At 35.3% G+C, this 18173-nt stretch overlaps 1 protein-coding gene across 6 annotated transcripts in view; it reads left to right on the forward strand.

Annotated features, from left to right (window-relative positions):
• Positions 1–18173, forward strand: part of SPART (spartin) — a 31887-nt gene that overhangs the window by 10115 nt on the left and 3599 nt on the right. For 2 of the 6 annotated variants that reach the window (XM_027557415.1, XM_027557413.1), the window contains exons 3-10: positions 1697–1771; positions 3327–3524; positions 5852–6007; positions 6455–6493; positions 8749–8872; positions 9400–9594; positions 10510–10668; positions 10746–10836. In XM_027557415.1, coding sequence (XP_027413216.1) covers positions 1697–1771; positions 3327–3524; positions 5852–6007; positions 6455–6493; positions 8749–8872; positions 9400–9594; positions 10510–10668; positions 10746–10836 — 1037 coding nt within the window. The remainder of the gene's footprint in view (positions 1–1696; positions 1772–3326; positions 3525–5851; positions 6008–6454; positions 6494–8748; positions 8873–9399; positions 9595–10509; positions 10669–10745; positions 10837–18173) is intronic. The other 4 variants (XM_027557419.1, XM_027557418.1, XM_027557416.1 and 1 more) reach the window with 3 other exon arrangements.

Genomic DNA, 18173 nt, shown 5'->3' on the forward strand with positions numbered 1-18173 from the left:
TAAACAAATTTGAAATATGTGTAGAACATACTACTTTTATTTGATAATATTTATGATGTGTCCAAGACAGTGAATGCAAAAAGGTTACTATAATTTCTAGTTCCTTTTTAAATTCATGAAATTTATGTGCCTTCAGCATCTACATTTGTATTTGACAACATTTCTTTTTCTTTAGATATAAAGTCTTGTTTTAGTATTAAATGTGTGATGACAGGACCTGAAGGAGATTGGAATATTCATCCTTTTAGTTTTTTATCTGAAGAAGAAACCTAATAACTTTAATTTCAAAAGGGATTTGTGTAACTCTTGTGTGAATGTGTAACTTTAAATTTCCACAAATGTTGTCAGGCCCCCACTGAGGGGCCAGACTGGGTTAGATGCAGCCCAGTGTCTGGAACAGTGGTTCTCAACTAGTAGGAACCACCCCTGCCGTCTCCACACACCCTGGGATATTTTGACAGTAGTGGGGACATTTTTGGTTGTCATAGCTGGGACTGGGGTGTGTGCTGTTTCTCCTGGAATATATAGTGGGTAGAGGCCAGGCATACTGCTAAGCATTAAACAGGATAGCTCTTATCAGTTAAAAAAAATAACTGAAAATGTCAGTCATGCCAAGATTAAGAAACCATGGTCTACAAGTAGAGACTGTGATGATGATCATCTGAGAAGCAATTCTAACTTTCCAAGTATATAGATTTACCAGGATACACTTGGTCCAAGAGCAAAGACTGTTGCTAAATAAAGGTTGAGGTTAGGACACTTACGGAATTCCTGAGGTATTCTGAAGGTGAAATTCCTGAGGTATTCTGAAGGTGATGGTCCAGTATCAATCTGTCTTAGTATGGGGAGATGGGTTTCTGGAAGTACAGATTCAGTATTCATTGGATATAACAAAAGGATCTGCATGGCAGGGAGATGACTATTTGAGAAGGCAGGTGCTTTTAAAAGTCCAGGTGATGTGGTTTAGCTACAGTACTAGTTATCTACATTTTTTTTCTTTCTTGATATATTTTCAATTCTTATGCAGCTTTTACTTTATAAAGTCCACACAAAGGTTGTTTACAGATAGTTGGAGATTTACTAGGAGTGTATGAAGGAGATATCTGGGAGCATTGTTGGAAGAAACATTTCATTAGTGGACAGGAAGAATAGTGTGAATCCTAAGTTATTTTTTGAAAAGAAGCCTTAACTTTTAAAAGAGTAGGCTTATTGATTCTGAGGGGTCTGATAAAAGATAAAATATTTTCTGCTGAACTGATAATAAAATGGCATTGTAAGAGTGGAATTTAAAAAACCTTTGGGTCCTGGGCTACTGGAGGTTCAGGGAATGAAAATTTGAAACATTCTATTCATTACATGAGCTCAACCATTAAAATGACTTGTCCTTTAGTAAAAATTTGTTCTGTGCTTTTAATTCTGTTTTTCTAGTAGCTCCTATTTTGAGTCCTAAATAAAAAAAGTAAAATTGTACCCCAAATGTGAGTCTTTTTAAGGACTCTCATTTACACGTGTTCAGTTATTTATAGCAGTGCCCTAAAAGAGAGTTGCCATGTGTTTACTGAATTCTCTGTTCTTAAAAATCACTATTGCTTTATTTAGGAAATTAGAAATTAAAGTTGGCAGACTAGAATTCTGTGGCTTCTAAAAACTATTTTTTTCTTGAATTTAGTTTTAATATACTTTTTAAACCTGTCAGATTTGTCGTCAATTCATATGGAACTTGGATATGAAGTTGCTCTGTGAAAGTGAAACTGGGAGAAATCAGCCTGTGGTGGGTGAGCTCACCAATCTATAATACTCTGCCCTGAGAAAGGTCTATAAATTTTATTTGAGAAGATTTGAGGATACTCCATTTCAGTTAAGGTGACCAGAATGTAGTTTATCTTAGAGAAATAATGACACAGTAAAAGAAACCTTTTCCTAACTTTCATCATTTAAGTGTAACAATTACAATTTTTTTTTGTTGTTAAATCCACCACCTGTTATTCATATTTTTTTAAATGTCTATTTTTTTAACTTTATCCTAAGCAATAACAACTGTGAAATTGAAGAAAAGAAGTTGTATTTTTTCCTACATATTTCAATACATGTAGCTACTCAAATTTAAATAGTTTGTATATTACTTGAAGTCATTTCACATACTACAGATGGTTATATATCATACTTTGGAACATACAGCCATCAGTTTTATTGTAACTTGTCTGAAGTTTGATTTTTATGAAAGCTGGAGAGTGGCTTTTAAAATGACTAAAACAAAGATAATCCACTAAAATAAGAATTTGAAAATGTTTGTTAAGCACTTTTCTAGGAAAGAGTCAGACTTGCATGCTTGATCTCTACATATTTGTATTCTGTTGGTCAGAGATGTGATAGTATACCAGAATTTTCCATTGTTTATATGAAACCTTTCATCTCTTTGACTCATATACATCACATAATATTTGATAATAATCAATTGTTCTTCCAAGTTTCTTAATATTAGAAAATGTCTTGGTGAGGGGAAAAATTATATTCTGGTCACTGAAAGAATAATGGAAATTAATACATTTGGATGTTCTGATTTAAACTTAATTTCTTCTGAATTTAGATCTCTAGGAGGTGAGTTTAAGTCTTAGTTGATAATCTGACCTCCCCGTATGATGTTGCCGGGCAGCTTTTGGTTTAACTTCAAAATAGATAGTAAATCCATAAATGTAACTTAGTATTCTTGCTCTATCAGATCAGGTTGGACTTAGTAAAAACAAACAAACAAACAACTGTGTTTCTAATTAAAATAATTGTTTAGCTTCTCCAGTGGCAGATAGCACGTGTTTAAACCCTAGCTTCACTTTTTAGTTGTTGACTCTGAGCAACTTAATTAACCTCTCAGTGCCTCATTTTTCTTGTGGTTAAAATGACACTAACCAACTTCATGGAATTGTTTTGAGGATTAAATCAGTAAATACATGTGGAGTACTTAGGAACAGTTTGATTTTATTTAGTTTCCGCAAAGAGATGTTTAATAATAAAGAAAAGCTTAATTTACTTTGACTATTATTTCTTTAGAGCTAGACTCATTATCGGTTAACAGTGGGCTATTTCAGGGCACTGGTTTTAAGACTGTTAAATTAGAGGAGTAGTAAGATTTTTAGCACAGTTCCTGTGTTTTGCAGGGGAATCAGGCTAGCAAATGATTTATTTTTATTGGGGGTTTGTTGATGCTGATGGTTCTACAAAGCCTTATAAAATGCATTTCAAACCTTAAAGTGTGTATTTGCTAATCAAACAATATTTAAAACCTCAGTGAAAACTTTGTTAATTGATTTGTTTTTAATTAATCCTTTCAGGTTTGTGACTGGTTGTATCCTCTAGTTCCTGATAGGTCTCCAGTTCTTAAATGTACTGTAGGTGCCTACATGTTTCCTGATACGATGTTACAAGCATCGGGATGCTTTGTGGGGGTCGTCTTGTCATCTGAATTACCAGAAGATGACAGAGAACTCTTCGAGGATCTATTAAGACAAATGTCTGACCTTCGGCTCCAGGTAACTTGTGTGCCACCTTCAGGATGAAAACCTACTTTAACGTAATCACTCCTGCTTTCAAAGAAATTGTAATAAGCTCCAGTTTGATCAGTAGGAAATAGTATATAATTTGCTTGTGTGTTCACAAATATTTAATACACGTTGGGAATTGGCTGTAAATAATGATTATTGTGGTCTCCGAAATCAAATTGTCTCGATTTGAATTTGAACTCTTGCACTTAATAGCTGTCTAATTCAAGTTGATCTATAACTGAAAGTTACCTGAATGTTGATGTTCCCTATACTTTAGTTTCTTTATCATAAAATAAAGATAATAACATCCACTTTATTGGGCTATGATGAAGATTAAAAGTTAATGCCTTAAGACACTTACATCAGTGCTAGCAAGTAGTGTGGTATTAGCTCTTGTTATGACCACTGTCTTCTCGGTTGGAAAACTGGGCTGAAAGAGCCCCAAAATGGGACTCAATGGTGAAGTGGAGGTAATTTCAGCATTGATAGTGAAGTTGCTCAGTTGTGTCTGACTCTTTACGACGCCATGGACTGTAGCCTACCAGGCTCCTCGTTCCATGGAATTTTCCAGGTAAGAGTACTAGAGTGGGTTACCATTTCCTTTTCCAGGGGATCTTCCTGACCCAGGGATTGAACTAGGGTCTCCCACGTTGCAGGCATACGCTTTACTGTCTGAGCCACCAGGGAAGTTAATTTCAGCATTAGCAGATGGATAGTGTTAGATGTTTTAGGGGTATGTCTTGAGGAACAGGTTTTGTCTCAGGAAATTGTCTTTGTTCTTATGATGAACGAAGGCAAAATGTGATTTAAAAAGTGGTTGGTCATCCTGTGAACTTGCCTCATTTAACCCATTTTCTCTGCCCAATACTGATCTGTTTTAGGAAGTTGAAATAGAGTATAATGGGGATGTTTTCTTTAGCTGTTCTTGCCCATCCTAATGTAGGACAAGGGAGGAAACCATTTTTGATTGTGCATATTGACAGTTATTAGAGGTTGAAGAAGATTGATAGCCTGGGTAATATATACATAATAGTATATATAGAAAACCTTTTATTTTCTCCTTCAATCAACAGATATTTAGAATTCATTATTTAACCTGGTTCTGTGTTAAATGATGGAATGGTAAGGAAGAACAGAGGGGGCTATAAAAATACATATATAATAGCTTCTATTCTTGAACATGTTAATAGTCTGTCAAATAACAATAGTATAGTGTAATCGATAATGGAAAAAAGTGAAAGGAGGTCAGGGAGGATTTCACAGAATAGTTTTGAGTCCAGTTATGAAAGATTTGTTCCTTTTATCTCAGAAAGTAGAATACACCTTCAGTCCATACCTATATCAAACATTTAAGGGCAAAGATGATGGGAGCAGATCACCAGGTAAGAGATAGGTCAGAGAGTCATCTCAGCATTAGATTGTAAGAACAGTATATGAGAGTGACCTGATGATCAGTATGAACTAAAATGCCACATATTTAAGCTATGCCAACAAAACTTTTGACCCCCGTACGGAAGTGTGTGTAGCCTCAATATGCTCAGGAGAGTTTACAAAGACAGCACTGTGGTCAAATGGGTGTGGGTTCAAATCTAAGCTTTGCTGTTTCCTAGCTGAAGACAGTGACATTTTTAAGTAATCCAGACTTTATGGAGCTGTTATTCTCTTCACCCCTACATTCATTTGACCTGTATTACCAAGCTCTAGGCAAGAAATTAAACTGACCTTTAGTTTAGTTGTTTATGTCCTCTGTTCAGTTTTATTTTTCGGTTGCATGTTATTTTTAGTTTTCTGTATTGTCCTAGAGCTCCAGCAGTAAAGAAAAGCTTAGTTACTCGCTGTACTTTTGACTTGTCTTTACTCTTAAGCATTCATTCAGCAAAGTGTATGTAAGCAGATTACCTTCAGTGTTGAGTGCAGAAGTGAAAAAACAAAAGCAGCCTTCCAACAATGCAGAGTAATTAAACTGGATATGAGTTCCTTTAAACTCATTTAGTCCTATATGTGTTTCCTGAAACATTTATTGTTTAATTAAATTCAAATGTATTTGCATCTGATTTTGTGATCACTTACACCAGCAACTGCTGTAAGTTTATCTTGCATACCTTTTTGTTTTTTGAAATTTACTTTAGGCCCTATCCCCGTGAACCAGAGAACTCAAAAAGGTTTGAGATTTGATAATGAGACAAAAATATAGAGAAAGACTAGCAAAAGTAGTTGTAAAACACTGTCATTTGAATAAGTATATTACTGCAGCATGATGCACCATAGCTTAGAAGAAATGTGAATTTGAACTAAACTGAGTCCTTTATTCCTAGACCAACTGGGACCGGGCAGAAGGAGAAAATGAATTCCAGATCCCTGGAATATCAGGATCTGCCTCTGACCAGTTGAAGGAAGCCAGTGGCACTGACGTGAGACAGTTGGACCCAAGCAGTAAAGATGTGCGTCAGAAGGGAAAACGAGGGAAAAAGGTAAGTAAAGTGAGTGAAAAATCAACAAGGTATGAGGGTGTGTTCTAGCCTAAAGGTACCTTTCACCAGTTTATTTATAAGATCCCCATTTACTAAAGCAGAGCAACTTCCAGACCACAGAGTGATCACTGGTTAAAGTAATTAGAACCAGTGTTAATGTTTCCCTTTCCAAGTATTTATTTAAACTGTCTTAAACAATAGTCTGTGTTTGGAGGATACATCTTTTTCAACTATTGGAAAGATTTTTATATTCACATTAATGATGCATATGCTTTTTTGTTTTGTATTATCTTCTACCTTCCTGTATACACCAAGATCTTGGGTCTAGATATACTTTTCCTTATACTGCCATTTTTATTCAGTTCCTTATTTCTTCATGTAGTCAGCAGAACAGAGAAAATGGCCTTTTAAAAATACATATTTAGCATTTTTTCTTTCATTTCTTAGATTCTGTGTTGTGTACCAAATGTTGAATTTGGATTAGAGGTCAGTAAGTATTTATTGAGTGCTAGAAAGCTGCTGGGAGGGGTGGGAGCAGAAGGAGAAGGGGACGATAGAGGATGAGATGGCTGGATGGCATCACCAACTCGATGCACATGAGTTTGGGTGAACTCCGGGAGTTGGGGATGGACAGGGAGGCCTGGTGTGCTGCGATTCACGGGTTGGCAAAAGAGTCGGACACGACTGAGCGACTGAACTAAACTGAGAAAACTGAACATAATAGAAAAAAGTTTAAATTCCTCATCTCAAATATTTACCATCTAGTGTAGAGGATAGATTAGCAAAGAGAGAATTTCTGCCCAACATGATGGTTAGATGAAAGTACACAAGTTGTACAGAAGACTCGGTTGTGCCTTCCAAGAAGATGTGTGGTGTGGGAAGCAATTGAGGAGGCTCCTTCCGGGGGGCATTATGGCTGAGATAAGTCCTGAGGTGAAGTAAGCAAACCTGTGAAGAAGGAAAGTACCGTTGTGTGAGCATTGAATAGTAAACAATTTGGCATTGTTTATTGTTATAACTCTTAAGTGCTTGGTAATTGTCTTTGGAATTAATGAATGTCACATGAATATTGTACTTTTACACACCAACTGTCACTGTGGGTTATGTTGAGCATCTTAGACAGCTTTATGAGGACATGGGCATTCAAAATGGAAGTTAGAAGTTCATTTTTTAAAATTTAATTCTTTGATTAAAAAATATCAAATTACATAAGATGGTAGATATCTTCGAAAAGCTTTACTTCCACCTTCATCCCTATCTACACCTTTCCTTCTGCCATTGTAGGTAATTTTATTAGTGTCTTCTGTTTATTTTCTGGGTTTTTTGAAGTAGATAAAAGCAAACAAAATCTGTTATTATTTCTCTCTCTTTCTTATATAAAAGGTGGCATCATATAGAGTGTCCCAGAACTTGGTCTTTTTTACGTTGTATTTCATTGTATGAATAGATCACAGTTTATTTAATCAGCCTCTTATTGAGGGGTATTTGGTGTGGTTGTTTGCTATTACAAACAATGCATCAGTGAATAACTTTGTAGAGCTATTGATTCATACATCTGTAGGTAATTCATCAATTTCTTAGAGGTGGGGTTACTGTGTCAACAGATAAATGCATTTGTGATTTTGGTAGATCTTGCTACATTACCCTTCCTAAGGATTACACAGTTCAGATGGTACTAGGGGTACATGAACACCTGTCTCCCCACAGCCTGCTAGCAGAGTGGATGGTTGCTCTTTCTGTATTTTGGCAGTGCAATGGTGAGAGAAATATACTGGAATATATTAATTTGCATTGCTCTTTTTGTGAGTAAAATTGAGCAGATGTATAAGGGTAACTCGAATTTTGTTTTCTGTGTGGTGTCTAGTCATATCCTTTCTCTGTGATGTCTAGTCATGTCCATTTTTAGTACTGGGTTGCCAGTCCTTCTCAATTTCTAAGAACTCTTTATATATTATGGACATTGGCCCATTGTCAAAGATAGAACTTGCAAGTATTTTGTTCATTTTGTCTTTAGGTTTTATTTATGAGTGGCTTTCCCCCACATGTAGGAGTTTTTGTTTTTAATGTTTTATATTTTAAATCAGGTTGTATTTCTGTTGGGTTAAATTTGAGTTTCAAGTTGTTTTATAATATTATGAGGTCTGAGTTAGCCTGCTGCTAAGTATTTAGAATGAAAAAATAAATTTAGCTTTGAAATTTTGAGTGTTGGCCCTAGCCATTGAATTAGCAAGTATTTCTATGTTTCTTGTTTCCATTCAAATGGAATGGCAGATTCTGTGTTTATGTATTTTTATTTGCTTTTACTGGAAGTCTGTCAAAACCAGTTCATTTGGATGCATTCTTTATTACTGATTGAGTTATTTAACACATCTTTTAACCTTACCGAAGACTGTATGCGTATGGGTATTTAGGGGAATGATAGCCCTCTGAAGGAACTCGGTCTAGTCAAGGAAAGAAAAAAGTCAATTTAAATATAATCTAATAAATGCTGTATTGGAAGTATGTTGGTATTTAAATCTTACTTACCAGTGGGACCTAACATAAGACCAGAACAGTTTTCAGCTTCATGGTGGTTATGGGTATTGTGTTTTATGTACTAAAATGTACTAATAATTAGGTTGGCTAGAAATATTTTCATTCATTAGTATTTATTGGCTTAATATTTTATTACAAAATGCTTATGGTTTTCCTTCATCTTAGTTTTTATTATTTTCACTTCTTGAAACATTTTTACCATTTAGACCAAAGGAACTTCAAGTGAAGAAGTTAATCTGAGTCACATTGTACCCTGTGAGCCAGTTTCAGAAGAAAAAGCAAAGGAGTTACCTGAATGGAGTGAGAAAGTGGCTCACAACATTTTGTCAGGTATGACAGTAATGATAACTTTTTTCGCTTATGATGTGAAGCTTTTGGGTGGGTCCCATTAGAGAATACTTGGAAAGATACTATTTTATATTCTGGTTTTAAATGATCAGTTTATAAATACTTAAAAATAGAACTGATCTCTTTGAATGTTACATATTGTCATATTGGTGTAAGTTCTTCTTGGTTTATTTTTCTTTTTTTACTCTTGGGAGAATTGGTAGTGAAAAGCTTCAAGAAACCCCAAGCTTTCAGAATAACTGTGAACGTAAAATAAGTTATTTTCCTTTCCCCTTGGAAATCCCCTCTTAATCTTGGTATAGGTATTAAATGTATACAATGAAAGTATGAAAGTGAAAGTTAGTTGTGTCCAATTCTTTGTGACCCCATGGACTGTACAGTCCATGGAATTCTCCAGGCCAGAAAACTGGAATGGGTAGCCTTTTCCTTCTCCAGGGGATCTTCCCAACCCAGGGATCTAACCCAGATAATCAGTCCTAATTTTATCCAGTTATTTTTCCTTTTAAAAGGTGCTTCCTGGGTGAGTTGGGGTTTGGTCAAAGGTGCTGAGTTTACTGGCAAAGCCATCCAGAAAGGAGCGTCTAAACTTCGAGAACGAATTCAACCAGAAGAAAAGCCTGTGGAAGTTAGTCCAGCTGTGACCAAGGGACTTTATATGGCAAAGCAGGCGACTGGAGGAGCAGCCAAAGTCAGTCAGTTTCTGGGTAAAGTGACTTTAGATTCCTTTACTACTTTTTACTTACATTAAAAATTTTCTTTTAGTCCATTAATCTAATCTCATTTAGATGGTTTAACTTTGAGGGTAAAGAATTCGGACAAAGAAGCTTTATGTTGCTACTTGTGGTGGGATCTGTAGACCAGCAGCACCGACCTGAAAGCCTTAGAAGTATGTCAGGCACTGACACACATACTGATTGGGTATTTCCAGTTCACAGGATGTCTCAGTGATTCTTACTTGCTTATTAAAGCTTGAGAAGCACTGGTTAAAGGTTATTTTGATGGGTTGGAGAGGGGAGCATCTGTGCCTTTGAAAGGGAATGTATTTGCCAAGTGTATCTACCATCCTGGAGTATGACACATGCTTTCAAGGACAAGTCACTGCATTTGAATCAGATTTTTGGTGTGTTACTTTCATATACACTTAAATACTTAATTACTATTTCAGTTGAGTATTTGCTGATAGGGAGAAAAAGTACAAATTCGCTTAGCTGGAAAACATGATAGTTGGATCTACCAGTCTTGCATTTAAATAGAAGAGGTGAATGATTCTCTTCTAAGCAAAATGATGAAACATTATATTTAAGACTCACAGTTGGTGATGGACAGGGAGGCCTGGAGTGCTGAGATTCATGGGGTCACAAAGAGTCAGACACGACTGAGCGACTAAACTGAACTGAACTGAACTGAAGCTTTGCAAACACATCCTTAAACCAAACAATAGCCTTTGTTTAAAAAAATAACCAGCCTTGTTTTCATCCTTTTTAAATAGGAATGGTAACATTGTACAATGAAACAACTTTAGTTACTCATGAAAAAATTTTGCTTAATGAGAATGGTAAAATCAAGGGAAAAATACATGTTTTTCTAAGTTTTTTTTTTCTTTTAAATGGTTATATTAGTTGATGGAGTTTGTACTGTGGCAAATTGTGTTGGAAAGGAATTAGCTCCACACGTCAAGAAGCACGGAAGCAAACTTGTTCCAGAATCTCTTAAAAAAGACCGAAATGGAAAGTCTACCCTGGATGGCGCTATGGTTGTAGCAGCAAGTAGTGTTCAAGGTAACATAAAACTCTGAAAACTTAGGAAGGTCTGTTTGCCAAGGGTTGGTTTTATTTACCTTTGATTGTATTTTCAGGATTCTCAACTGTCTGGCAAGGATTGGAATGTGCAGCTAAATGCATTGTTAACAATGTTTCAGCAGAAACTGTACAAACTGTCAGATACAAGTAAGTTGAATTTTATCATTTTAATAATGAGATCTCATAGCATTTGTTTAACTCTGGGGACAATTAAAATGATTGTATATCTATTTTTGATTAAATATCTGGTAAACAGTTTTTTTCACTTGCTATTTCTAAATAGGGAGAAGAGTAAAGATTCTAGAAATCAATAGTATTACTGTGACTTTGCCTTGTATTACTAATTGTTATATTTGTTCATCATTAATGGAAAGAATAGATTCATATTATTTTTAATGCCTGGAGTTTCTATATGCCTTCATGTTCTTGTGAGTGGTGTTTATTTATCTGTGATTTTGGTGGGGAAAACTTGAATTATATTTTAAGTATTACACTTTGTTAGTACTAGTCCCTTCTATATACGAAGAATATTAAATTTTCACATCTTATTTGAATGTACCACTGTGCATGTGTATTGGAACAGACAGATGGTATAAGACATGCCATTAAGAAATGAACAAACATAGAACTGAATTATTCATCCAAGCTCATCTGATAAGTGGTGTTAAAGATGAGACTTAAAAACAGGATTTTAGCTTTTTATTCTGTCTTTATAAGTACTAGAAGGCTAAACTCAAATTTAGTACGAAGGACTTGAGTTGCCTTTTTTAACTTTGAGTTTGTTTAGAGCTTAATAGTTAATGTTTATTTAGAAGAAAAAATCGTGTTCTCAGCTCTTGGTTATATGTGTTAATTATTTACTCACTGACAGCATTTGAGTTCATACTTCTGCATCAGACATTGTGTTCACTGCTTTTCATATGTAGTGTTTAATTTTTAATGCTGTTATCTCCATTTTATAGATGAAGAAACCAAGAGCATAGAACATTAAATACCTGGTTAAGAATTGGACCCTAGTAAGGGGTAGAGCTGAGATATAAGCCAGGTCTTTGTCGTGCAGTGTCAGGGAACAGTGCCGGGCCACCACTCCCCTTGACGGGATATCTGTGTGAGTTTAGTATCTGGAATTCTTTTCCAGCACTACATCAGTACGTTTAGACTCCCTCCCATCATAGTAAATTAGCTAACTAGTAAATTACTAACTTAATTTCCAGCCTAAGTTGGTTTGGTCTGCTCAGTCCGGGGCAAACATACCTTTGAGTAAAAGTAACATGGCCTGTCATCAAGGAGTGTCAGTTTTACCAGAGGATTTGGAAAAGCAGATGCAGAGTAGATCTGAAATTTTGATGGAAATGTAAAACCCAAGTCTCCCAGCTGACTTCTTGCTACTCTTGGCATTGACCTCTAATCTAATACTCTTTTTGTTACGCCTTTTAGGTTACTTTGATGGATTAGTCATCATTAGAAAAATGGTTTCTTTTTTTGTTGCAAGCACAGGAGAAAGTCAGAAGTGTCTTTTAGACCAAAAGTGGATTATTTTTAGATTATTATGTGCTAGCTTGGGTAAATAGGTGGTCACATGAGTAAGTAGGAAGTGCTTTATTAGATTTGTCCATTTCCTACTCCTTAAAAAAAAAAAAAATGTACCTGAGTACTTGAATTAAGTTGAGTCTTTTAAAAAGTTTGAAGTTTACCCAACTAGGAAGTACAAGGTTTTAGTGTAGATTTTGTATTTTTTGTCCTTAGTGAGGAGAACTTAATGTGATATTAGAGTATTTTTACTGTGATTTGGAGCTAATTTATTTCTGTTATGGTGTATATTGCTAGTTTTATCCTTTCCTCCAAAGATTCAGTTCTTTTTTTCAGAAAAGAAGCAGGTGAGGATTTAGTTAATTAGATTTGTAATTCCAATTATCAGGATACCTTAGTGTTAGCAGGAACTTAATTAGAAACTTGGAAAGACAGGAAGGACAGTGGAAATAACAGGTTTTGTCCAAGTAATACTAGTTTCTCCCTTATGAATAATCTTGCCCAGAAGTAGAAATTGCTTTTTAGGGGAAGAAACTGCAGGTATTAAACCAGTAATAATTCAGTGATATTTATCACTGAAGAATTTTAGTTCTCCATAATTGACATAAATTTATATTTGTTTATATTTATGAATTTATACCTATTTAGACTATGAAAGCTATTTGATACAGATGTAACATTTGTATTTTTCTACTCTAATCCACTGATGATGGTATAATGAAGAAAACTTATTATTTTTTGAACATGTGTATTCTTATTGCCTATGAGAAATTACTCTCCCAAGTAGTTGTTTCAAATCTGCCTTAATTATTTGCACTATGCCTAAGAGAAAAATATGTTACATAAATTTCCATATCAAGTTTCTTGTAGTATAAGCAAATACAAAGAATTATTATTTTTTTAATTTAGGTATATTTAAAGGCAGGTTGTATTAGATAAGTATATTCTCCATGCCTTTTATGGTTTTGATTCTAATTCAGGACTGTGTTCATTCATTATGAATGACTTACCAATGACCTATATAATTAAATACACTCCTAATTTTTTGAGGTAAATGTATAAGAAAGATTTGTTAATACTTTATTTTTGTCAGTTATATTACTACTTTTGTTATATAGATTTAGGAGCAAGAAGACCTACAGGAATAAGGAAAAAGCAATTGAGTAACTTTTAACCTACTATACCTGATTGCAGTATAGTGTCTGCTAAATAATTCATCACTCTTCTACATAGCTTCTAACTTTCACCTTTAAGTTCCTTTTTTCCACTTTAAATTGTTTAGAGGAAAATAATATAACTTTAGTAAGTTAGGTACATTTTTGTTTCCCCCTCAGTAATATTTTATCTTAGAACATATATTTGTTCTAAGGGTTCAGGATGGGGAGCACGTGTATACCTGAAATTTAAAAAAAAAAAAAAAAAATTAAAAAATTATAAAAAAAAAAAAAAAAAAAGAACATATATTTGTGAAGAATAAGCTTAGTAAAAATATTTTCCTGTAGCAAATTAACTCTTTTAAGGTCTAGTATTTAACTGGTTTATTTAGTAAATTTTAATTAAAGTTTCCCTTAAATTTTCACTGGGTGAAGGGACAAATTCAAATCCATTTGAGGTTATCCCCTTTAGCAGATGTCATATTATCCATAAAACTCTATATCACATCTACTCAGGAGTTGTATAGGATCAGTCTTGGTCTTTTCAATATGGTAACTGTACAAATATTTAAATATGGTCATTATGTATTTTGCTTATTTTTTCTTTTCTACTAAATACTCCCAGTTTAACAATTCCATATATAGTATGGTTTCCAGATCTTTCCTTCACGAATGTTCTCAAAATATGGAACCCAGACTTGAATCTAATATTCTAGAGGTATTGTAACCAGATTGAATACAGTGGGGTTGTCTCCCTTGTTTTGGTCATATTTAGCATGTGATAAATATGGAATAGAAGACAAAGGGTATGTCTTTATAGTAGCTGTTACTTTATTGACCCATATCAAACTTGTTTTTCTTAACTGAATTATAATTGCTTTACAATCTGAACCTTTGCCTTATTTTTAGACGGTTGATATTTGTACCTAAATAAAACTTTACATTTATTCTGGCTTAATTGTACTTCGTTGATTTTGATTTTGACCCATCATTAATTCTATCATTTTGGCTTCAGATTTTGATGTGTGCCATGTTAGCCTTACATTTTGAGTTACCTGTAGGTTGAAAGACGTGTCTTTCTTACGTCTTAAGATTTTTTTCCACAGGGTTTTTTGTGTGTGTGTGTGTGTGTGTGGATAAAGTCAAATCACATGCTTACTGTAGCCTTTCTTCCTAATTGATTTTATCCAAGATTTAATACTTATTGAGACTGGTGGGTCAGCTGTTTACACATCTCCTAACAGTATTGTCTTTTCCCACCTTTCAGTTTTGTCTTACAGATACTTCTTAGGGTGGTTGTCTTCCACACCCATTTCTTAAATATTGGTTTTGTGTATGGTTTTACTCTGTACTCCCTTTTCTGCTCTTTGTGGATATCATATATATATATATACACACACACACACATCTATGGCCACAATTATCACCTATATCTCAGCAGCTCTTAGATCTATATTTCCTCTTAACTTTTAATCTATAGGCTCATACATCCCAACTGCATACCACTGCACCCATTCAATCCACAGGTTTTTTTTTTTTTAATTGATCCCTTTAGCTCCAGCCTCATTAGCATTACCTTAGAATATATTTTCATCATTTTTCATCCAGCTCAAAACTTGTTTCCTAACTGGTCCTCAGTGTTAAACCCTTACAGTTCACAATGCAACCTGTGATAGATCCTTCTGAAATACAAATTTGGTCATACCCTTCCTACTGATTTCAAGATAAAGTTTAAACTCCTTAGCTTCACCTATAAGGTTGCTTGTAACCCATCTGTGTTTGAGAACTATTAAGAAGCTATTTCTGTTTTAAATATTTAAGGTTAATATTTCTAAGAATAACTTTGAAGGTTGCGTGTAAATTGAATTTTAGGCAGATTTATTAGAAAGTTGTGATGAAATTTTGCTATAATGAGTGAAATCTGGAATCACTGCCAGGGTGCTATTTTGCTATATGTTACTGAATGCACTGGAGAAATTCCTGAAAAGTGTCATTCAAATTGACATCTGAATCGCATTGACTTATTTAGAACATTCTTTATATTCATTTTTTATTGTTCTTAAATTGGTAGTATTCAGTATGTAAGATGTAATTCAATTAGCTAATTATAGTTAACTTTTTTAAAAGGAAGAATAAAAAACAAGCTTTTTTTTTTTTGGCCAGAGATAGGCTTTCTAGGAGTCTTTAACGGTGTAGTTTGAGTCTGAATAAAGAGAAGAACTGAAGAATTATTAAGGCAAGAGAGGAGAAAGGGATGTCTGCCAGGAATCCTGGCTCCTGGGCATGTTGGGAAGCAGAGGTGATGAGTGAGAAGATATTTAAAAAATAAACACAACTTCTGAAAAACTGTTCTGTAGGGTCTTTAAAAATATATTTAGTCCTATGGAATTTTCAAAGTGCTTTCACATACACATCTCATAAAGGAGAGGAAATTTTATGAGGTACAGAGAGGTGGGGACTTCACCTGGGTCACATGGCTAACTGTTGGCCCATTTGATATTAGAATCTTCATTTTCTGACTCCCAGTTTAGTAGTTTTCTCCAAACACTAATATGGCCACATTCTTCAGTCATCATGTCACTTGACTGCAGTTAACCCAGGCCTGGAGAGAGAAGCCCTGAGAGGGACCTGCTCAACCAGGAGTTTGGGGCACCCTTCCAGTGCTGAAACTGCCTCCGCCCCTTTCTTCTCATTGAGCCTGAGCCATTGCCACATGATGACTGTATTTGTGACCGGGGCGTAATTGACTGTGAGAAAGCCCCATGTCTTTTGCAACATCAGCAATTCTGTGGAATTCCGAGGGGTTGCAAAGCAGCAGGGACTGGCAAAAAGCAGTCAGGAGCTTTTCCATTGGGTAACTGTTGTGAAAACCCCAGTCAAGAGTGGTATAGACATAAGGTTTGACAGATTGTAGGCTCTGCTGTGCTCTAACATTGTGAATGGAATATTCAGAAGCATTATAAGATTATTGCATATTTCCAGCACTGAAGTTGAAAAAAAACAAAAAACATGAATAAACCAGTAGGATCGCAAACCACAGAAGGCCAGACTGATACTAATAGAGGACTTGTTAATTTGGAGATCTGATCCAGTGTAAGAAAAAATGTCCAGATACTGGTCACAAAGCATCTAGGAAACTTCAGAATGTTCTGGAAAAAAAGACTGTAGAATTTTGCCTCTTTGTTCTTGTTTGTTGTTTAAGCAGTCCTCTATTTGGGGAAACCTATGGACAGGAAAAGATTTTAAAGCCTAGTACTTAGAAAAAGGTAAAGAGTAAAACAAAGTAGAATAAGGTTTAGTGTCCTTGTATACGCCTCAAGTTGTATTTTCTTATGGAAATGGTATTAAACACCATCAATTGTATTGATTATGGTCAGAAGTAACTGCTTTGTGTGATGTTTTACAATTTCCCCAGTCCTTTGCTCTACTTGAGAACCCAGGAAGCTCTTAGATGGCTAGGGCAGGGCTTACTTATTTTATTCATTCAACAAATATTAGGTATTAGGCACTGTTCTAAGTACTTAAGATACATTAATGAACAAAGCAAAGAGATCCTTTTATAATGGGGTTTATATTCTAGTGAGACAAACAAGCAAAACAAAAACAGTGGGGGTTTTTGCTTTGGTGTTTAGAAAGTTGTTCTGTAGTTGTCAGTTCAGTCGCTCAGTCATGTCCGACTCTTTGTGACTGTAGCATGCCAGTTTTCCCTTTCCATCACCAGCTTCCAGAGCTTGCTCAAACTCCTGTTCATTGAGTTGGTGATGCCATCCAGCCATTTCATTCTCTGTCATCCCCTTTTCCTACCTGCAATCTTTTGCAGCATCAGGGTCTTTTCCAGTGAGTCAGTTCCATAGAAGAAACAGGCATTAAGTTAGAGAAGAAAGAGCTGTTAAGGGAGGATTGATTGGCTGTGGGATGAGGCAATTAAAATAGGTTAAATGCTAAGAGGATTATACCTGACTTGAAGAAGGTGAGGCAGTTAGCCATGTGGATACCTGTGGTGAGAGTAGTCTTAAGTGGATACCAGCCAGTACGAAGGTCATAGGGCCACTACATGTGTGCTTGGTGGGTTCAAAGAACAGCAGGAAGGCCATTGAGTCTGCAGTAGTGTGGAGTGGAGTGAGAGAGAAAGTTGTAGAATCTCTGTTTAGAGACAAACTCAGATTCCAGTAGTTTGAAAGGCTTAACTAGAGTCTAAGTTAGAACTCAAAACCATTTATAGTGACCTATAGTTGTAAGACCGGGAGCTGACTGTGGCTCACATCATGAATTCCTTATTGCCAAATTCAGACTGAAATTGAAGAAGGTAGGGAAAACCACTAGACCATTCAGGTATGACCTAAATCAAATCCCTTATATTATACAGTGGAAGTGAGAAATAGATTTAAGGGACTAGATCTAATAGAGTGCCTGAAGAACTATGGACAGAGGTTTGTGACATTGTATAAGAGACAGGGATCAAGACCATTCCCATGAAAAAGAAATGCAAAAAAGCAAAATGGCTGTCTGAAGAGGCCTTACAAATAGCTGTGAAAAGAAGAGAAGCGAAAAGCAAAGGAGAAAAGGAAAGATACACCCATCTGAATGCAGAGTTCCAAAGAATAGCAAGGAGAGATAAGAAAGCTTTCTTCAGCTATCAATGCAAGGAAATAGAGGAAAACAACAGAATGGGAAAAACTAGAGATCTCTTCAAGAAAATTAGAGATACCAAAGGAACATTTCATGCAAAGATGGGCTCGATAAAGGACAAAAATGGTATGGACCTAACAGAAGCAGAAGATACTAAGAAGAGGTGGCCAG

This window comes from Bos indicus x Bos taurus, chromosome 12, assembly GCF_003369695.1.
Source record: "Bos indicus x Bos taurus breed Angus x Brahman F1 hybrid chromosome 12, Bos_hybrid_MaternalHap_v2.0, whole genome shotgun sequence".
NCBI lineage: Eukaryota > Metazoa > Chordata > Mammalia > Artiodactyla > Bovidae > Bos > Bos indicus x Bos taurus.